General features: G+C 33.7%; 1 protein-coding gene across 7 annotated transcripts in view; it reads left to right on the top strand.

Annotated features, from left to right (window-relative positions):
* Dyrk2 (Dual-specificity tyrosine phosphorylation-regulated kinase 2) overlaps positions 1-23090 on the top strand; it is a 391634-nt gene that overhangs the window by 307972 nt on the left and 60572 nt on the right. Inside the window, exon 1 of one of the 7 annotated variants that reach the window (XM_074130633.1) lies at positions 15782-15932. The exons of the other annotated variants lie outside the window; for them this stretch is intronic. Within the exon in view, the coding sequence (XP_073986734.1) occupies positions 15888-15932 (45 nt within the window). The 5' untranslated portion in view covers positions 15782-15887. Of the gene's footprint in view, positions 1-15781; positions 15933-23090 lie in introns of those variants that run through there. 7 annotated transcript variants of the gene reach the window in all.

Genomic DNA, 23090 nt, shown 5'->3' with positions numbered 1-23090 from the left:
AATCAATCTTGTGTCTACAATTTTTCAAAAGTGTATTATTAAAACTTTTTTGTAAAGCTTTTGTCTTATATATATTATAATATTAATTTTTTTTTCAATTGTGGAATTTTTACCACAAATTAGGTTAAAAATGTTCATTAAATTTGTGAATTTCTGAGTGCTCAAAGGGGGGATGCATGTGTCTGTGTCGATTGTTTTTTTTTACAACAAATTGTGTGTGTGTGTGTGTGTGTCCAATCATAACTCAAAAACCATTGAAGCTACAAATGTTATTTTTTGGTTTAAGTACCACAATGGGGGGTGGCCCCCGCACATAAGCGCCTTTTGAGAAAATCAACCAATCGTAAATGGTACTTTAAACACTTTTTTTCCCGGTTTTTGGAGTTTTTTTTTTTAAAAAAATTATTTTAGAATAAAAAAGAAAAAAGATCACATAATTTGTACAAAAATTCTTACTAGATACCCAAAGCCAAGGATCCTGGGTTCGAAACCAGCTTACTGGCCCTGAGAGTTTCTCTTCCTAAGAGCTTCTAACAGCACATTGTCCAACGATGGACGTTTGTTTTCGTTACGAAAGTACTTAGTCCAGAATCCTGAGTTCATTGAATAAAGTTCCAGGCGCCTAATGCCAGCTTTAGAGCGAATTGTCCGACTAGAAGCGCTACCTAACTGAATTAGGTTTATTATTAATACTATTATTTTATTTTATTTTTTTTTTTTTATGATTTAAGGCGCGTCAACATCTAAGGTTATTGGCGCCCGGAGTTTTTTTCAGTGCACTGCCGGCCTCCGGACAGTGTTCTCTCGTTACAGACAACACTGTCCATCACCGAACCGCATAGCTAATCCCTTCCCTTATTATTATTATTTTTTTTTTTTTTGCGCATCAACAGCTGAGGTTATTAGCGCCCGGAGCTTTTTCCAGTGCACTGCCGGCCTCCGGACAGTGTTCTCTCGTTACAGACAACACTGTCCATCACCGGACAGTGAGCTGTAAAAAGCTCCTAGGAAGAGAAAATCTAAGGGTCAGCTGCTGGATTCGAACCCGGGACCTACGCGTGGGAGTCCAGTATGCTAACCTCATAGCTAATCCCTTCCCCTTCTTCCCTTATTATTATTATTATTATTATTATTATTTATTGGGAATATCGAGTGCGGTCATCAATAAAAACTACTTTTTGCTTTATACCAACGTTTCGGTAATTTTTACTACCTTCTTCAGGGTATTATAAAAAAAGTTTGTGGAGTTTAATGTAGGGCTACGAGTATATCATCGTAACTGTTGATGTTAACAACATAACAACAGTTATGATGATGTACTCGTAGCTCTACATTAAACTTCACAAACATTTTTTATAATACCCTGAAGAAGGTAGTAAAATTTACCGAAACGTTGGTATAAAGCAAAAAAGTTGTTTTTATTTAAGACCGCACCTCGATATTCACCAAAAATCATCTATCAACAACGGTCGAAAACAACCAAAACCATTATTATTATTATTATTATTTTGGCGCATCAACAGCTGAGGTTATTAGCGCCCGGAGCTTTTTCCAGTGCACTGCCGGCCTCCGGACAGTGTTCTCTCGTTACAGACAACACTGTCCATCACCGGACAGTGAGCTGTAAGAAGCTCCTAGGAAGAGAAAATCTAAGGGTCAGCTGCTGGATTCGAACCCGGGACCTCCGCGTGGGAGTCCAGTATGCTAACCTCATAGCTAATCCCTTCCCTATTATTATTACTATTATTCTTATTATTACGATTATTATTATTATTATTATTTTATATTTCCTCGTAAAATTCCTCTCCTACTCTTTGTAATTTTGTATGCTCCTTACATACATTATTTTCCAATTGTTAACCAGTCATGCGAGACGTATGTTACCTTAATCTTCAATTCCTTCGGCATCTCTTTAGGGCCTTCTCATCCTACAATATTAACTCTCAAAGAAACTCCCTGTGTACCTTTCAATTTCTCCAACATTATTTCAATTATTTCTCTGTACTGTACTAAGAGAAAATCTACACGAAGAAACTTTTAAAGAGAATTGGAAAATATTCAGTAAAAATTCCATGTTGAAAGGAAAAAAAAAATACATTACGAACAAAACTTTAAGGAAAAGTCGTTACACGTCCCTTTTTCCCACACTAACTTAAGTTTTTGTGAAACCATTTTCCTTTTTCCCTTTCATTCTTCTGTGTGTAAATTCTCCTTTCTGGATTTCCCCTCTCTTCTTTGTTATGTATTCACTTTCAACGTTTCTACGCTTTTGTTTAAAAATTTTAGTGAAACAACTGCTTTGTGTTTAGTTGGTAATTAGTCTGAGGTTTACATTAGCGAAAAGGTCACTGACTTAATTTCTAAAAAAAGAATTTCCATTCTTTTGTTTTGTTTGAATGACACAGAAAACTATTTTAAGTTGTTTTTGTTTCATTTCAGCTTTAATGGTAGTGGCCAACAGTAAAAATATTATTTTTATTATTATTTATTTTAGCAACAGTTGAACAATTAAATAATATAAGCACAGATGATGATCTGGGTAGTACATGTATATGATAAATATATTCTATGTTACAAGGCGCCAAGGTAGCCGAGCGGTTATAGGCTAGACCCGCAATGCTAAGATGTATTGTTGGTTAGTGGATTCGATTCCTTGTATAGGGCTTGGATTTTATTTAATAGTTAATATGAGAAATTTGCAGTAAAGTATGTTGGCTAGTCGCCTCCGTCCATGACACCTAATTGGTAGTTGGATGTAAAGCCTACATAACAAAATAGGCATTACTTCTTTTTATATATATGTATATGATATACTCGTATTATACAAATATGTTTTAGCTTATAGTTACCTAAACATTGTCAATGGAATTAAAATAATGTTAATATACAGATACACGTACTGATGCATGTAACATCGTACAAGCGAGCACAGCAACCGTCCGGTGTTAGTAGCCTTTAGTTAGCCCACAGGGTTATATGGCCGCCAACCTTGAGGGGTTACCGGTCAAGCAGTTACAAGATCGTAGGGCCTAAATTTTCGAAAAAGGATTGGACTGGTGTGTTCTGGAAGCAATCGAGTGGATTAAGGTGGGATGATAATTATTGAGCTATGGAATTTGGTACAGCCATGGAATATTCACAACTTACAATCTCGTTAAGCCGAGAAGTTCTCTACTCCTCTGTTATAGATACAGCATGGAGCTTATCAGGAAATCCTTCAGTATGATTTGATCGATCCACTTGTTTGCGTTCTAATGTTTTCATCACCAGAACAGGCGATAGCAAGCTATTAAACAAATATTTACGATGTAGTCAGCTTTTCATCTTCCGTCTAGTCAGAACACCCATCTACTGTCCTTTAAGATGATGGCCGCTGTTAATGTTTTCTTCGAACTGTGTACAATACTTGTATATGGGCTTGTAGGGGGTATTATTTTGACACCAATGAAAAGCCACTAATTGAGGCAACAGTAATTGATTTGCCCACCAATAATCATCAAAGATCTACTGCAGGCTTGAGTGGCCAACTTAAGAAGGGTGGGCGGGGGAACTTAATTAATGGCGTTAAGATTACAAGATGGAGTCAACAGTGCATAATTAACTATCGATTATGTAGCCCTTTAATAAGAAATATATTATGGCGGAAATTGTATTATTTAGGTTTTTTTTTTTTGTATACTTTCTGCTATGACGTAAGAGGAAGTATGCCATTGCTTCAAATTACAGAGTTCACCGGATGTAGATTATTTTGAAGTAGTAAAGAATGAAAATCCATAAAATCCTTTCAACCGGAAGTGTTACTGAATGATTTTTTTTTCTTTTTCTCTAATTTATTTTCTCAAAAAATTGTGCTGATCAATTTTTTGAACTTTGTGAGTGTACTAAAGCACGTAAATGCTTACACGTGTACGAGTATAAGCTTTTTTTCTTAAGGGTCCACCCTCCAGCTGATCAGCTCCTAATTACAGTTTTAGCCAAGCCTTACAAAGTGGTTCCTTTTCGTAGATGAAAGGGCCAAGGAGATCGTGTAATGGAGGATCATTAATTCAAAAATCCATCATGTACTCCAGACAGACTGACAGACGGCTTTGTCCTACGAAGGACCAAACAGGCCCAATCTCACAAGAAGTCCTTTTTCAAGTGGGGGACTGTTCCCGTCAATAAATTCGAGTGTTAATAAATAAGATTTTTTTAACATCTGGAGCATGACCGAATTCTCTCAGAATTTCCTTGCAATGAGGAGGCAGACTGCCATCGTCCAGGAGAGATCTTCAAGGATTCTTCTTCAGGACTTGAACTCTTAAAAAGCCTCCTTTTTCAGTTTCCTAAAAATAAAAAAAAAATAAAAAAAAAAATTGTAAAGTGAAACCTTTTTCAACATTTTACTTGTTCGCGCAGTTTTTGACGATCTAATTGTCACACCGGACAGTTACAGTTTTACCAACTGTTTACTGTTAAATGTTAATTATATTTTGAAATTTCCAAAAATTAGATTAAAATTTATGTGCTTAGTACATTGTTTTGATTTCTTTATTATATATTGATTTTCTTGTTACATATTGAGCAACGTGTTCCCAAGTTTTCTTTGGATGAAAAGTTATGTATGGGAGGGGGGAGGAGAGGCTGCTAGTTAGGGGGAGAATTTATTTATGTACAATATTGTGTTTTGTTAAGTTGTAACTTATTTACTAGTGTGGTATCTTATTTTCATAAATTGTTAGATCGCGTGCAGACCGGTAGTGTGTCTGTCTGTATCATTATCTAGTGGGGGGGGGAATCAAAATATTGAAGGTTCCTTCCGCTGACGTCATTGCTGTCCTGAAACTTCTCAGCAAGGTCCCCAATGTCTCTCTTCTAGTTTACTTTCGGAGGATTCTCTTGCTTATGAACATGGTGTCTATTTTCTTCTTTAAGTATCTGTAAGTATTCATTTTATCTTTTTCATCAGGCTGATTTTTTCCTCCATTTTCATGTTCTCTTCTCTTACTTAGGTAAGAAAACCTTACAAGGTGATCTTACAGCCTTTACCCAATACTCTTCATGTGCATATAACAACCATTTACAATCTCTTCTTGTCTGTAAGCTCTATTCGCATAGATTGTTCATTTAAAAGGAAACTTTTACCTATCTTACCAACTAATAATTTGTATTGTAAGTTTATATCTTACAATGTGATTGCTCATATTAAAATATAAATTTTTGCTTATAATATTTCTGTAATTCTGCATTATTTAGTTACAATAAATTATATGAATAATGTTTAATCGATATTTTGATTTAGAACAATTACTTTTTAATGACATAAAGAAACAACATTTACCTATATTCTTAATTTTATAGTAGATCGATTCCAATGTAATTTATATAAATTAAAAACCCTGTTTTTCCTCCAAAATTCATGTCTTTTCGTTGACTACGTTTCGGCGTTATGGTATTTTTAAGTTCAAAAAAAAGTATATTAACTGTACAGCAAAAGCGTGCTCATGCCAAATTTTCTACTTTTAATTTTTAGTTTAAGTTCAAAAATGAAAAGTATTCGTACCGAAATATCTTCAAAACGAAAACATCGCCGGAAGTTCCTTGAAAAGTTCCAAAAGTGAATTAGCCTGTAACAAGAAAGATTATTGCCAATTTCAGTCATAACTAAAACTGTCCGGTAGGACAGTTGTATAAGGATTGATCGTCAAAAAGTGCACGAAAAAGCGTAACGTTGAAAAACACCCAACTTTGACAATTTTTTTTTCTCTTTTTCTATAAAAGATAAAATTCCCAAATTTTCTTTAAAATATCGGGCATATCCTCATTTATAAGTCAATTTTTTCGTCACAGCATAGATTTCGAGGAAAACTACTCCAAAAATGGGCAAAAACAGCATTTTCAAAAATTGGTCTTGTTCTCGTTGTTGTTCTTCTTCTTCTTCTTGTTACCTTTTTTGTAAACTACGTAGCGCCTAAACGCGCGAATTTGGAAATAATTTTGCCAATCTTTAAAAATTGCGTACCTATTCTTATTAACAACTAAAATATTTTGTACATTGTCAGTATCCCAGGTTGTTGTACCTAAATGGGTGCCTAAAAAGTCAGAACACAACCATTGTTTTTCCTGTTATTTAAGTTGTTTAGGATCCATTTTCCATTAGACTTCCCTAAAGTGTTTTTTTTTTACCAAATCCTATAAATATTGTCTAAATTTTTTAATATTTATTTGTTTCAGGTGAGTATAATGGAGTATGTACTATTAATTATGCGAACTGTTCTTTAATTAAGGTAATTAAGGTAACTCATTCAATTTAATTCATTCGATTCATATTTTTTAATTATAATTATGAATATTAAATATTAATTAGTGTTAATTCTGATTTATTGAATTTCAAAGTTGCATTAAGGCCTCTGACTGTATACGTAATATTTTCGATTTTTGTCCTCAATTCAAAGAAGAGTTTATCCGCATTTCGTGGAGGGGATAGATCTCAGTATTTTACTTTTTTGCTATGCCCTTAGAGGGGTGGGCAAATTAGGCTACTGCGGGCAGACTAGTGCATTCTCGAACAGGTCATCTTGTTTACGCCCGCAGCACAAAACCCCTCCAGTCTTCCCTGGAGGGGCAACCTTGGTAGGTTGGCCTATTGTTTTCCAAGACCTTTAACCATTATTATTATTATTAACAAGTCATGAATGATGGCGGAAATTGTGCTGTACGGAAGTTACTAATTCCAAGGGCTGTAACACTAACCTTAAGCGATCTTTCCAAAACCTTGGGTATCCTGCTAGATTTTCCCGGCTCTAAAGATATTTCTAAAGTGTGACCTGAACTGGGACTCTATAATTGATTCCCTAATCAAGTTTTTTTTTTTTTCTTTTCAAGCGTCTTTTCTTCCTTTATAAAGAATATAAACCTCAAATTCTTCAATAAACTCTCGTCTCTAGGTATCTGCATGCACTGAACTTGTTACTTTGCATGTCCAAACATTTCGAGAAACGTTTACTCCAATTCTATTTATGAATGCCAGGTTTGTCCAGTGTATAGAATATTCATAAAATTTCCAATCATTGTATTGTTATTTGCGAAAAAGACGTCATTCACTACGTCATCAATACAATTGTTCATTCCTTAACAGAATTTGCCTGGGATTTTTTTTTTTTTTTTAATTTTATTTTATAAAAGACAGTTACAGAGATCTACGTGCAATGAATGGGTGTGTATTTGTGTTTGATTTGGCCCGATAGTGGGTATTGCAGATTTCCTTGTTGATTGATCAATAGGATAATGTTCCTTCATTACAGTTTGTATGGAACAACTTTAGAAATAGTTATTAGAATCGTTTAAGGCAGAAGCTAGACCCGCAATGCTAAGATGTATTGTTGGTTAGTGGATTCAATTCCCTGGTCTAGGCCTTGGATTTTATTTAAATGTTTAATATGAGAAATTTACAGTAAAGTATGTTAGGCAGTTATAGGCTAGACCCGCAATGCTAAGATGTATTGTTGGTTAGTGGATTCAATTCCCTGGTCTAGGCCTTGGATTTTATTTAATGTTTAATATGAGAAATTTACAGTAATGTGTGTTTGCTAGTCGCCTCCGTTCATGGCACCTAATTTGGACGTAAAGCCTGCCTGAAAAAATAGGCATTACTTTACTCCTTATTCTATTCTACTCTCAGTTGTGCTGAGCTCTTGCGGAAATTGTAATCTAATCACCAATTAACTGCGATAGAAATTAGGACAAAATGGAAGTCTTGTGCTTATTGCTTAAAACTGTTTTAACTAGTAAAATGGCTATTTTTTTAAAAAAAACCATTATTGAAATCTTGAGTTCAAGGTTGAATCGCCTTCTTTTTTGGGGGGAGTGAGAGGGGGCTTGCCGAAATATCTTAAAAGACTGGACGTGTTCCAATATAATAGTTTACTGCCAATGATTAATGGTCTGATCGGGAAACGTCGACCAAAAAAAAAGATGGGTCCCAGCTGCCTCGTTTCCTGTCTAATCCTGTAGGCCTTCAGTTTCTTTTAGTTCATCCTTTAACGAAAACTTTGGTAAAGCCCACGAAACCATGGCATAACAGTGACTAAAAGAATTGAAAAAAATATATATATATTTCTATTTTTTATTTTTTCCGGCGCATCAACTGCTAGGTTATTAGCGCCTATATTTCTATTAAATTTCTTATAATTAACCCGTGTTAATCCACAAAGCTTAGACCCGATGAATCGAACCCGGTACCATAATAAATTTTAGACTAGCGTTCAATATATCTAACCACTCTTTAGTTGATCTTTTTAATGATCGAATGGGGTTTTCATTAATTGATTACAAGAAATATTGGCGCGTCAAGCGTCAGTCATGTGAGTCGTCAAGTAGTGAGAATTACTCGGCAATAAAATTCAAAAACCTAGAAATGAAAAATTCTTGTAGCTAAGAATCATTTCCTATTAGGAAATACTAAGAGTGAAGTTGCCCAGACTGACTCATATAGATCGCAGAAACAGATAGTTGGGATTGGGCAATGAACCAAATCGTTATCTAAGAAATCTGTTAGAGCATGCGTATTTATAATTTATAGGAAACATGAAATTCACTTCCTGGAGTCGGAGGTTTCTCTCTCTCTCTCTCTCTCTTCCTAGTGAAAAAGAGCCAATGGGGGATGAGAAAGCTGGCTGGCTTTGTTTTCTCTTACTGTAGTAAGCTTTTTCTTACTTCCCACACGCCTTTGCATTATTTCCGGTTTTAACTTTTGCACGTACATCCCCTCAAATTTATTTTAATCTGGCTGAGCGCACTCACACGACTTTGCTCTCACAAATACTAACTCACAAAATGTTTCTTCAAACTCGGAACGTTCGAGTTTAAACTTATCATTTTAAAAAGAAAAGCTACCCATTCCTCCCGTCTCAGAAGTTGTAAATTTAGGTGTTTATATAATCACTATTATACTTAGATCTTAGCCAAAAGGCCCGTCTCACTTCAATGTTTATTATAGTTCTGCCTTGTAGCTTATCTTTTGAATATCTAGATCTTTTTCTTCATTATTACTGCAAATGTCTAACTTTGTTTTCTATCTCTCTCTCAAAGATTGATAACACTTCAGTTTTCTATTTTCCCAATTTTTTTAAAATTTTTTTCCGTTTTCTTCCTCTTTCTAACTATAAAGCCTCAAGTAGGAATTTTCTTTTTTATTTTCATTGTTTAAGTTTAATTTCTTTATACTATATAAATTTTTGTTATTTCCTTTCATTTACTATATTTTAAGAAATGTATTTTTATTTTGAAGTTTAATTATATATTCTGTGAACTCCTCAGTAACAGTTTATATAAACTTAATTACACAGGCGCCACGATAGCTGAGCGGTTACGGGCTAGACCCGCAATGCTAAGATGTATTGTTGGTTTAGTGGGTTCGATTCCAATGGTCTAGGCCTTGCATTTTATTTAATGTGTTAATAAAAGAAATTTAGTATGTTTGCTAGTCGCCTCCGTCCATGACACCTAATTTGGTAGTTGGACTTAAACCCTCTCTGAAAAAATAGGCATTTACTTTACTAAATTTAAATACAGATAATACAATTTATTGTTGCAATCACCAATAAAATTTTTGAATGAAATCATAAGAGCCATTTTTGTGAGAAAATTCTTAAAATACGATAAACTTTCTAATCGCTTAAAAAAATGGCACTTCCGGTCCAGCTGATTGCTTCAAATTTAGTTATTCAGTCACACATTTGATTTCGTCTTTTGTACGTTAAACAGGCCTTTTTATACAGGTGGTGATTGCGGACAACTTTCTTTTATTTTTGTTTATTTGTTTTTGAATTATGGGGGATACTCAGTGAGTGTAGTGTGCGAGAAGGTAACGGAAGTGAGGTTGGAATCACTGCGCCAAATTAATCTATCTCTGATGATGGTTGAAAGTGCGAAAATCAGTCAGGGATCCAATTAACGATGAATAAAACCGAAGATATTATATTGTATTAATCGCAATAATAGTATTCAACTGCTTAGAGAGAGAGAGAGAGAGGAGGGATTCACATTATATTTGTTTAGTGACGTACTCTGTTGGCAGGAAGAAGGTAGATTCTAGTTTTGAAGGAAGTGTTTTATACCCTCTAACCAATAGGGTAGGTCTTGGCATTTAGGGCTTGTTCATTGAAAAGGGCTTCCAGTAGGGCTCTGACGTAGGTATATTTGTATATTTGTTCGTCGCCCAATTTTTTTTTTTTTTTTTTTTCCCATTCTTTTGAAATACTTGGGTTAGATTCTCCCACACTTAGCAAAAAAGAAAAAAGGATCTTGAATCTATACCTCCCAAACTATTTATTAAGGTCTAAATATAGTTTCAAAACCTCTTAGAGTCTCTAAAATTTCTATAAAGTTTCTTTTTGTTCAATCATGGAATGTGCATCATTATTCAATCAATAGATTGATTCAGATTACCCTTTTAATATGTTGCGACAAAATAAAAGAGGTATTTTATTTAACTAGTGAGTTTCAGCCACTTTATTTAACTAGTGAGTTTCAGCCACTTTATTTAACTAGTGAGTTTCAGCCACTTTATTTAACTAGCGAGTTTCAGCCACTTTATTTAACTAGCGAGTTTCAGCCACTTTATTTAACTAGCGAGTTTCAGCCACTTTATTTAACTAGCGAGTTTCAGCCACTTTATTTAACGTCTGCCTACTCGAGACTTGTAGGGTTTTTTTCAAAAAATATTATTAAAATAGTCAGCTGTCAAATAGTTGCTTAAGTAGTTGACTCCTATTATTATATTTTCCTATTATTTAAAAACTATTCATCAATCATAGTTTTGGTTTTCGACCGTTGTTAATTGATGATTTTGGAAAATATTGAGGTGCGGCCAATAAAATTCACAATCAAATTTGCTTTCTTCATACCAACGTTTCGGTAAATTTAACTTCCTTCTTCAAGGGTATTGTAAAATTCGTGGGGTTTAATGTAATGTCATCAATAGTTATGATGATGATGATGTACCTTCTTAGTAAAGTCGCACTTGTTTTTCCGCTTGTTCATAATTCGGCTGATACCATAAAGGGCATTGCTATTATTATTATTATTTTTAATGATTTAAGGCGCGTCAACATCTAAGGTTATTGGCTCCTTGAGCTTTTTTCAGTGCACTGCCGGCCTCTGGACAGTGTTCTCTCTTTACAGACAACACTGTCCATCACCATCTGTCATCAGTGAGCTGTAAGAAGCTCCTTGGAAGAGAAAATCTAAGGGTCAGCAGCTGGATTAGAACCCGGGACCTACGCGTGGGAGTCCAGTATATTATTATTATTATTATTAGACACGATCCATCAAATAGACACGCATTTACACACGGAGAGAATACGCGAAAAGCATTTCCGTCCCAATTCAAAGGTTCTGAAAACTATTATATCCGTTAAAAACTAAAATTTATTAAATTTGATCATGCAAGTTCTCTAAATAAATAAATAATTAAATAAATAATAAGAAGTAATTTGGCGACTTAAATTCCCATATTACTCGAGTTAGAATGCTGAAACTGACGACAGTGACTGTCAAAACAAGACACTCTAATAAATTCTTTACTGCCCTGTCCGAACTGCGGCCAAAATAGTGGAAAACATTCTGGACCCCTTATAGGGTCTGCAGCTGCTGTAGGAGTACTCCTTGTAGCCTTCTCCTCATCTCATAATAGCCGCCCTGTAGTCCTGCTGTACTACCTTCAAAGTAGTAGAAATCTTGCAAGTTGATGAATGGTTTTGTATACCCCAAAGATGTATTAATCTTCTCTCGGTTCACAAATGGTTTGTGGAGATCTTAATTAGTTTGTTCTGTTTTAGTTCACTGATATTTGCGATCAGGTATCATCATTGTCTTTTATTTCAAAATTTGAATTTTATTAAAATTTCTCTCTGTACACTATAGACTATACTATCGCTCAAAGTTCAAACTTAAAGGTCACGTTTAGATACCTCTTTGGGGATCCAACAGTAAAGTTAGGTCGAAATCTCTCAACTTTACTTTGTTCATTTCTGTTTTACTTTTTTCTTTTATAAATTCTTTCTTCTCAGAAAATTTAGGAAAACAGATTTTATTTAAATATTTTTCTCTAGATAAAGTTCTAAAAATAATTTTCACGTTAGTAGCTCGAAAAAAAATATAGTGAGAGAAATTCCAATGAGTGTTCATACCAGTTCTCTCTCTCATTCTCTCTCCAAAAGACATTTATAAGTGGGAATTGTAAGTGTTCCTTGCAGGTTCAAACATGCAGTGACATGCACCAGTTTGTGAACAACGGTCATTCCACTCATAAAAGAAGTTCCAATATATTAATCACTGCAACAAAAGTTTTATTTTTGGGGAGGGGGAATTTTTCTTTGATTTTTCTCAACTCATTGTGTGATTTACCCGGAAGTGAGATGAAATAAATTCTACAGTGCCATCTTTAGGTTGCATTGGCGGTATCTTAAGTATAATTACTTCTTTTTTATTTATTTATTTCTCTCATACATAAATATATCTACATTTATTATAAATTATTTTATCGTGTAATCAATATTTATTACATTATTATGAGAGAGACAGAGATAGAGAGAGCGATCTTCTTCTTTTTTTTTAATTATTATTATTGTTATTACATTATTGTTTACTGTACATCACGTGTTCTTAGTGTGATGCCATTAAAGCGCCTTAGTATGGATTCCCATTGGCCAGGTGGGTTTGTGTGATTCTTACACGTGAGTTCTATTTATTAGGCTGTATTTTTTATTAATTTATAGGTTTTTTCCCCACTTTTAAATTCTCTCCTATTTTTCTCCACTGCCATTTTGATTTATCACCTAGAGCTGTTCACATTGTGTTAGTATATAATATATAAAAAAAAAAATGTACGTATATACAAAATCGTGCTAGCATGGATTATTACATCAGCTTTTATAAATTCTAAAAAAAAGTACGTACCACCTATTTATATATATATATATTTTTTTAATTATTCTTTTGTCTTATATGTTTATATAAACAAATGATATTTTCAGTTTATCTTTACGCTTAACTAAGCTTGGCTTTGTTAACGTTAAATTTTCTAAATGACCTGATTGGTTAGTTTGATACGGAAGTTTATAAAAGTTTCATTAGGGGCATTTAAGAGAGAGAGATAGAAACAGATGGGTGGACAGATTTGTCGAGAGGTTTAAAATAAAAAATAATTGTCAATATTAATAAAACTATTAATTAATATATTAATATTAAATAAAATTGAATTCTTTATTTATAATATATTATAACATATTGTAACTTTACTCTTGACCCGAAATTTAATTGTTTTATTTAATTACTAAGGTTGATTCGTTGATTACCCTGGTTGCTATTATTATCATAACAGCTGTAATAAAGTTTAAGTAGAATTCATTACAGCTGTTCATGTTTTATCAGCTGTACAAAATATGAGATTAGATTTCGAGAGGGGAAAATTGTTGGGTGGGAGAAGAGTTTAAAAAAACCAAAAAAAAAACACTTTTTGGACTCGGAATCAAAATTTATTTATTTGAGTGAGTCGCATGACTCACTCACTAACTATTGATTCTCTTTCTGAGTTTTCAGCCTTACTCTGAAAACATTTTGCTTAACTTTATGTTTGGACTGATTTTAGTGGAAAAACATTTTTTGTTTTAATTAATTTTTTAATCGAGCAGATTTAGCACCGTTTCAAGGATATAAACCAGAACTCAAAAAAAATAAAAAATTGCAGGAACTAAGATATTTCGCTTAAGTGTTAGAAAGAAACCACAACAGAGTTTTTTTTTGGGTCGTAATTCAATGAACCGGAAATGTCTCTCTGCTGTGACGTATCTTTTTTTTTTAAGATTTTACTCAAAAATAATTTTCTGTAAACTTTGGAAAACTAATTGGAAATTTGTTTCCCTAGAATTTCCATCAGGGATACTACCCGGAAATCGGAATGCAATAGATTTCCCTCGAAAGGGTCCCCCTAATCTAAATTCTGTCTTTATCATAATTGGCACCAGTCTCAAGTCTTCTTTCTTTCACTGTTTATGTCTTTATCTATTTCATATTGTCGCCTTAAAATCCTTGTTTGATTTATGGTCTCTATTCAGCCATAACTAGTTTGAGAAAAAGTAAATTTTGTTTTGAGGGGGCTATATTTGTTTAAAATTTTATCTTTTATTTATTTAATAAATAAAACAAAACTCTGATGTGAAAATACTCGCAAGACCTCCTCTATTAACAGATTACATCATATTAAATAATCTTGAAGTTTTTTTTTTTGTTTATAATACAAGGAGCACTGTTACGTGGAAGGAAGTGGAATTCTCGCAGAGCGCCAAAATCGAATTTCATCTTAAAAAAAAAAATTAAAACTAACCAAAGTGATAAGCCTTATTAATAGCCTAAATTCAAATGAAATCTTTAAGCAACAGTATAATCGATTAAAATGAAATTGAAAGCTATATTTCAGGCGGGCTTTACGTCGTCCAACCACCAAATTGTGGTGTCGTGGACGAAGACGACTAGCAAACAATACTTTACTATAAAGTTCTTATAATAATAATAGTCTTTATTAGGAATAAAGACTGCCTCCTGGTCATCGACCATCGGGGTAGTCGGTCATCTCAATCATTAAATAGATTTGGTACAATACTGAGAAAATACAAAAACTAAATACAAAAATTCAATGAGATGGAAATCAAAAAATTAGTGAAAAACGGTTAAATAAAAGAAAGATTTTCCAAATAAGCAAAAGAAAAATAAATTGAAAATTTGAATGCTTATGCAAAAAAACAAAAAATTAATTAATAAAAGATAAATAATAAACAAATTAACTAAAATAAATAATAATAATATAAAATAAATAATCAACCTCTCAGATTTTATCTACTACAGTTTTATAAATTTTGACGTAATCTTGTGGCAATCTTACAGAAATTGACAACTGAATTCCAGCCGTAGTCTTTATTTGAATATTTTATTAAAATATCTTTCGGCAATATCTCTTGATTAAAACATTTTAATCTGATTTCTTTTAAACTGGGACAGACAGCTATGAAATGTAAAGTTCTTATAGTAAAACCAGTAAATAAAATCCAAGGCCTAAGACCGGGGAATCGATACCAGTAAACCAACAATACATCTTAGCATTGCGGGTCTAGCCTCTAACCGCCTAACATACTTTACTATTAATTTCTCATATTAAAACCATTAAATAAAATCCAAGGTCTAGACCCAGGGGAATCGAACCCACCAAACCAACAATACATCTTAGCATTGCGGGTCTAGCCTATAACCGCCTAACACACTTTACTATAAAGTTCTCATATTAAACCATTAAATAAAATCCAAGGTCTAGACACCGGGAATCGAACCCAGTACCACAATATATATATTAGCTCTTGGAAACTGTATCTTTAAGACGAGCTTAATTTCATCTCGCCTTTTAGGACCCTCCCCGCTTAAATTAGGTGATGATTTCAGGTGATATAAATGATGAAAAGTAAACGGCGATCGTTATAGCTTCCTCTTATAAGATGATTGACAAAATAATTATAATAATAATTAGTATTTTATCTCTGATCATGTTTATACGTGTTTGTGCTCGGTTTTATGTGGACTTAAACATCTGTTTTTATGTTCCAAAAAAACAAACAAACAAAGCAACAAACTGCGGGTTAGTTGGCTTGCATTTAGCCGTTGGAGTTTCCAAGATATTGCACCAGTAGTGTGCGAGAGAGAGGGCCACTGACGTCATCAAACTGGCTCTCCCCACTCCAATGCTGAACAGAGTTCATGCCGTTCACTTCTCCACTTACCCCACTAACTAGAGAAGTTGATCTCGTTGTTAGTTCGAATGTTGGATTTAGTTAGTTACTGAGCCCGGAGTGGTTGAGAGCATGGCTACTTGTGGACTATTATCTTGGCCAAGTACAGTTCAACCAGTGAGTAAAAGTTTTACAAAAAAATTTTTTTATTCAATCTTTAAACAAAGCTCGAAGAAATATGTGCGGCCCCCCTCTATGTTAAATTTTCCTGTTTTTCTTTTTTTTTTCTTGAACTAGTGAAACTCTCTCCTTGTAAAGGACAAGTTTTCCCGTTAACTGTCCAGGTTTACTTCTGTTTTTTGCCATTGATTCTTTCTTCAGAAATTACCTAATTTAAAGATTTTCCTTGGAGCTTATTTATTACTTAAAAAAAAAATCATCTTACGAGTGATAATTTTATTCTGTAAAATCATGCACGTTTCAGTAAGTGATTTAGAATTACGTTTAAGCTAAATTTTCAGTGTTGTGCTTTTACGGCTTAAGATATACACCCAGTAAGTTATGGTTAAGTTAAACTGTTTCAAGCTGCAAGTTTAAGTTCGATATATTGATTGGCTTAAAGTACAAGTTTTCTGATTTTTCCTGCAAGAAAATCTCTTTTTTTTGCTCGCCCTTTATGCGTACATTCATTTCATCAAAGGATGGTTACTAGGGGAGAGTAGATTACCCTTTCTTTGTTGTGGATTTCAAATTCGGATTTTTTAATCTTGTTATTTCACTTACATCTCACCAGAAAGTTTTTGCGTCCAAGTTGATCCAACCTGGAAGTCCACTTTGCTTAGTTGAAATTTGGTTTTGTGTTACTTGTGGCTTACTCTATGAGAAATTAAGTTCATAATTTTTATTTTGTTTTCAAATTTCTCACAATAGGGCTCCCAATTTCGGCTCCTCCCCAAAGTGAATTCAGCCAAAACTAATGGTCTAAAATTCTTTTCTTTCTTATTACCTGTCTCAAGAAAAGTTTCATGATAGTGAAACCATTTTTAAAATAATTTTTAACCAGAAATTTAAGTTTGAAAATCACAGAAATCTTTAAACTTCATAGTTTTCTCCTGCGGGGGGCTTTCAGCTGCGATCCGTGAAGATCATATTAATTACGGATTTATTTTTCTTTTAAATCATTAATTTGCTAGTGATTTTGGAAAATTACTAGAACAATTTCCCTTCAAGATTGTTGAAAAAGTATTGCATACTTGTTTAACTTAGTGATTTAAGTTCACAAATTAGTAAAATGTGTCTAGTATTACACACGGTCCCCGGTCACTTGTATCATTGTGATGCGAATTACATAAATTCTGAGTTAGCTTAAAATATTTAATAGTATATTTTTCACAACATTTTAATATCCATTTTCAAGTTTTACTTTTAAATAATAATCATATAATGAAGCCTTTTTATCAAAAAAGTTATAACTCAGCGATTCTCTGAAGTGCACATTGTGTTTCTATCATTGGTTGAAGTTACTAGTTATTATAACTAAACAACCTTGTAGGTGAGAAAGCTAATCTACAGCTACAGCTGATTCCCTGCGTTGAGGTACAGGACCAGCAGCTACAGGTATAAGAACCCTCTGAAGAAGGCAAAGACCTCTAGAGAACCAGTTCTTCAACACATTGTGTTCTCTCCCTCCTGCATTAGCCTTGTCTGTCTGTCTCTGTATAGCGTATGAATACTCACACACACACACATGTGTAGCATCCATCTGTTCTGTTCCACTGAAGTGCATCTTCAATATTATTATGGTGTTCTTATGAAAAGTTCTTTCGTAAAATGTTGAACACCTTTATTTTTTTAGAAAACATTATTTTATTGATGCTGAACAGCGTTTTAAATAAAAACTGTTGCGAATACTCACACGACTCTCTCTTACAGCATCACTTACGTAAATTGTCATGAAACTTTACAATAAGTAGCTGACTTCGATAAACTATAAATGTCCATTATACTTCGCTGGAGAAAAGAACACGAGGTCACTCGTCTATTAAGGCGTCTGGTTGTGATGTCAGGAAGAGTTCTAGAAGAAAGATTTAGAGCTAGAGGATTTGCAGGTGTTGAAGTGGAGTTTCCTGTATCGGGTTTTGGGGACTTGGGTGATGAAAGGAATGTTAAGATCTGTGAGTATAGTCCGGTTAGAGACGTAAAAAGGAGCGTTTACTTGAGAATCGAAGTATTTTAGATTGTAGAGTTCGAATTCTTTGGAGATTTGTGCGTTTGGTTGAACACCATAGCTGCTGGGTTGCCAGAAAGTGATCTAGGAGAAAGATTTACAGCTAGAGGATTTGCATGTGATTGCAGGTTTATGTAGAGTTTCCTGTATCGAGTTTTGGCGACTTGGGTGATAATAGGAATGTATAAGTTTGGTTATAGACATAGAATGGAGCAATCACTATGGATCTGAAATATTTTAGATCGTGGAGATTGGATTCATTGGAGATTAATGCGTTTAGTTTGAACCAGCTCTATTCCATAAGCCCAACTAGCATAGATAAATAGCCATCCAAATTTCATTCAACAATTGTAGAAGACATCTAAGTACAACTTTGAACTCGAGGCCTATAAAGAGGATCGACAAGAGCTTGATTACTGACTCGCAAGACTGTTATGAGTTTAATAAGCTATGATGTTCTCTCAGAATTCTTTTGGAGATTTCTGCGCATGGTGGAAGGCCCTGTTGATCTTATGTTGTCAAGAGACGTTTATAGATATCTATCGCCCAACAAGTTATTTGAGTTTGAGTTGTCGAATGCATCCTCTATTTCTGTTCTTTTAAGTCTTAAGTGTAGGAAGGCTATTTATTTAATGGTTAATATTTAGTAGTAGGTGATAAGCGTGTTCATTACAACAAAATGGCACTTAAGAGATAGGTTCAGCCAACACTCTCGGCCGTTAATCGACTTTTTCCTCGAGAAAACCTTTCAAATAAAACTTCTTGAACCACTTACAGATATACTCCATGTATAAAGGGAAAAAAAACGTAGGAATCGATATTCCCAAAAACAAATACCTGAAAACAGTCGATTCAGGTAAGAAGGCCCAAATGATTGGCAGTTTTCACACAAAATAAACCTGCCTATTATCCTGGTAGTCAGATAGGCTTGGCACCTAAATGAAAATGTTATCAAATTTAAAGTTAGTGCGTTTAGTATTTGGGAAAAATCACTTCTCACACAGACACAGCCAATTTTGTGAAAAACCTCACTTTTCCGGACTCAGGGGACCTCTAAATCGGCATATTTCCGGTGTTCACGTAAAATAGAAAATTCTGCATAACCTGGTTATAAGAAACTAATTAATTTAAGTTACCATTAAATTCAATTAAATAATAATTAGTTGTTTTATTTTTTTCAAGTTAACGAAGTGAAATTTAAAAAATTAAAATAATTAATACACGTTACATGTTAATTTAGAATTACATATATTTTCGGCAAGGTTAATCAAAAGTATTAAAAACTTTCACAATGGCGTGATTAAATTTGAAAAACTATAAAGTAAAACTGTTTAATAATAAAATACTTCTTTTTTTTTTAAGGCAAAATTTAAGAAATTTAATGGAAATCAATTTAAATTTCAATCAGTCGACCATAATATTCTGATTAGCTGCATTATTTTTTTTATTTTAATTTAAGAAAAAAAAAATAGCACTTCCGTTTTCTCTCTCTGTTAAACGCGATCTTTCACCAAAGTTCCTGTTACGTAATGACGATAATCGCCCAACCGGAAGTCCCCCCACTTAAGGGACTTATTGAACACGTGCAAGTCCCCAGGTCTCTATAACTTGGACTTTTGTTACTTTTTCTTTTTCTTGTGATTGGAGGGATATAGGCAGATCAGGCTGTGTTGTTTACTATAATGTACAGTCCTAAAACTATTTAGTGTTACTCTACTAATAAGGGTTAGATGAGTCGATGAAAATGTGATTTTTGGGGTCTATGGTGTTGGGTAATATTCTAAGCAGGTGTAGGCTGCGAGATGGAAACGGAATTAAAGTCGAAATCTCTACAACAAACTGAATAATCTAACTCTGATGTTAGATGAGCCAGAAATCGATCAAGATCACAAGAAACATGCGCACTACAATCGATAAAATCAATAATATCATGTGTATTGCTAAAATTCCGATTTTTCCGGGAAAACAGTTTCCAAAAAAGAAGTTTCCCTGAATTTCATATTTTAAAAATGCACGCTCCTAGATTTTTCTGAATTTTATTAATTTTTCTAGATGATAAGGGAGGGAATAGGAATTCTTCTCTAAAGATAACCAAATTTTAAGGGCCGTCATTGGTGAGGCGTCTGGGGCTTTTTTCGGACAGTGTTCTCTCGTTGCAGACAATATTGTCGCATCACCGGGCAGTGAACTGTAAGAGAAGCTTCTAGGAAGAGAAAATCTTAAGTGGCCAAGCAGTTCTGGATCGAACCCCTGTGTGGTTCTTCGATCTCTGCGTTGGAATTTAGAAGAAGTAAGATTCTAATAGGGCGGCCTCAAGGCCTACGCCACTACCGACCCCTTTGGATCTATTGTGGCTCCCCTACTCTAAAGCTCGCCCTCCAGACCCGTCCGTTTAATCAGACTCTTGAGTCGCTGGAGAGCGACTCCTGGGTAAAGCTCCTCAGGCCTTGGTTTTTCCTCCCCGAGAAATAACATCCTTAGCCACACCAGCCTCTCACACTAACACATCACGTGCAGTACCTTTCCCCTTCCTCCTCCTGACAGAACCTACAAAGGGCTATCTTCTGCCAGGCCCAATTTAGAAGAAGCTAAGCAATGAGCTAAAGCTAATCTCCACTCTATTACATTCTTGTATTTGTTATTTGGCGGAAATTATTTCAATAATCAGTTTAGACTATAACGACCAATTTGTAAAGTTAAAAAAATTCGAAATTTAGTAAAAATGCAGAATTTTTAAAAAAATACCAAGTCGTGTGAGTGGTTAATTTATTATATAATTAAATAAGGTGATTTTATTTTATTAATAAAAATTAAATGAATAAAATACGCGTAAATTAAATCGATCTATTTCGTAGTTCTAGTTGATCGAGTAATGCTAGCCAATCCGTGTATTCGGTCCCAATTAACTCGCATTCACAAATACTATCTTAGTTATTGATTTGTATCTATATTGGTAATTGTACGCTCTTAATTAAATTAGGAATCATCATTTATTAAGTATTTTATTTTTTAATTGCTGAATGATTTTAACGTCTTTTACTCGTTTTTGTTTAACTTCTTGTATAAGGCACTTTGTGACTCATACGTACGTCAGCGATAACAGATAGCGCTTTATATTGGTCAAATAAAGAACTAGATTGCCTTTTTTGAGTAATTTTTTTTCCCCACACTTCCTTGTACCCTTTAAAAGAGGAAGTTCTGTAATCATTTTCCTGTATTTTGAGAGGATGAAATTAGTATATTGTACGGTTTATTGTTATTATTATTATCGCACGGGAAATAATATTAAATACAAAAAAAAAAGTCCTAATTATGGTTCTTAGTTGCCGAGAATTTCAGTTCACAAGTACAGTATAAGTATAGCCTTTCCTAAAAGTTTTCGCAAAATTCAAAATCCATTTTGTGTGCGAATGAAAGTATTTTTTTTTAATTAATCGGTTTGTTTCCGGTTCATTTTTACTCAAAAAAAACGTGAAAAGATATTTGAATTATTTTTTCAATTAAGGAAATGGTTTTGTCAATTTTTTAATGATTTTGCTTCGAAAAAAAAATGCTCAGTTCTATTTGCAGGTTCATGGCGATCCTATGACCCACGGGTCAGACACTGACCCGCGCAAGCTTTTTCACTGACCCACAATTGCTAGGCAACCATTTGTTTGTTTACGCGAGTTGATTTAGATTTTCTAATTGTGTGGATAATTTATATTCTATCTGTATTTTTTCAATCACGCATTGACACAAAAGCAATTTAAATGCTATATCTAAGCTTTTAGTTTGATCATTACAGTTCTAAAACGCAAATGGCGACAAATGCTTTAGTAGTATTTGAAATAAAGCAAAAGTGCTTTACAAAACATCAAATAAAATGTATAATTTTACTCATATTTTGTTTGTGTAAAAAAATCGACAACCCAAAGCACAAATAACCATATTTAGATTTTTCTTCAGATAAAACACACTTTTGTTCAGGTTTTGTTCAGTTATGTTTGTAAAAAGAGAGACTTCCATAGCACTTGTTTCGTCCCGTTTTACCCCCGGTTAAGCCAACTGAATTTTAATGACGATGTTTAGTTTTGAAAATATTCAGTTTACAAATTTTTAAACTTAATTCTTGTGCCAAATGGGCATTAGTGACCCAAGAGCTACGTAGTACTAAAAAAAATAAATGAACAAAATTTGACCCACGTCTTAAAAAGGTTCGCCATCCCTGTCCTATTGTGTGTGCAATCACTTCTTTAGGGCGGAAGTCGCGAGGCTTTCAGTTTCAGCTTCCTGCGAAATCACACTTCCTTTGGGGGTGGGGAGAGGGAGGACTCTCAAAACTATTACTTCCGGTAGACACTCTAAATTTAAAGTTTGAAATTCCCCCAAATTCTTCGTAAGAATTATTTTACAAAAAAAAAATCATTGAAAAATAAGAAACACCTAAAAATAAATTCAAAATAAATAAAATAGCTTAAAAATATAAATAAGCTTCAAAGTTAGGTGTCATTCACCGCCTACATCACGTCATTAAAATGTAATTCACGTCTACTTAAGCCCATGTGGTGTGCGTGGTTACGTATATGGTACCTTAAAGCGCTAAGTACATTCCAACCCACATTATATTTATATATATATTTTTTTTTTTCAATTTATATATTTTTACGAAACAGTTAAAGATTTATCTCGTCTTATGTTCGCGAGTTCATTGTCCCCCTCCCCGTACCTCACACCCCCTCCTGTACAAGATAGAAGTAAAGGTAACACTGATGATTGATTGATGGTCAACTATTATCTTTTTTAACAAATCACCATCATTTCCTGTTACATTAAAATGAAATTCACCAATATTATTAATCATTTCCATACACTTATAATACATTATACAGTGTATTATATTATTTTTATGTGAAGATATATAAAAAAAAAAAAAACAAGATACGTGTATAATCACTTTGTAGGTACTGTTCAAAATCATTAATATTATTTTTCTAGTATACTTTTTCTTTTCTTTTTTTATACGACTGATTTTTTATAATTGTTTTGTAATTAAGCTCTCGACAAGAATTCATATTCAACGTCCGCCCACCTGAGGTCTCCCGTCAAAATATGAAGTAAAAGATTAA

This window comes from Rhodnius prolixus, unplaced genomic scaffold (assembly GCF_049639745.1).
Source record: "Rhodnius prolixus isolate KJV_2025 unplaced genomic scaffold, Rpr scaffold_4, whole genome shotgun sequence".
NCBI lineage: Eukaryota > Metazoa > Arthropoda > Insecta > Hemiptera > Reduviidae > Rhodnius > Rhodnius prolixus.
Note: the sequence above shows the minus strand (reverse complement) of the source record. Positions and strands in the feature narration are given on the sequence as shown.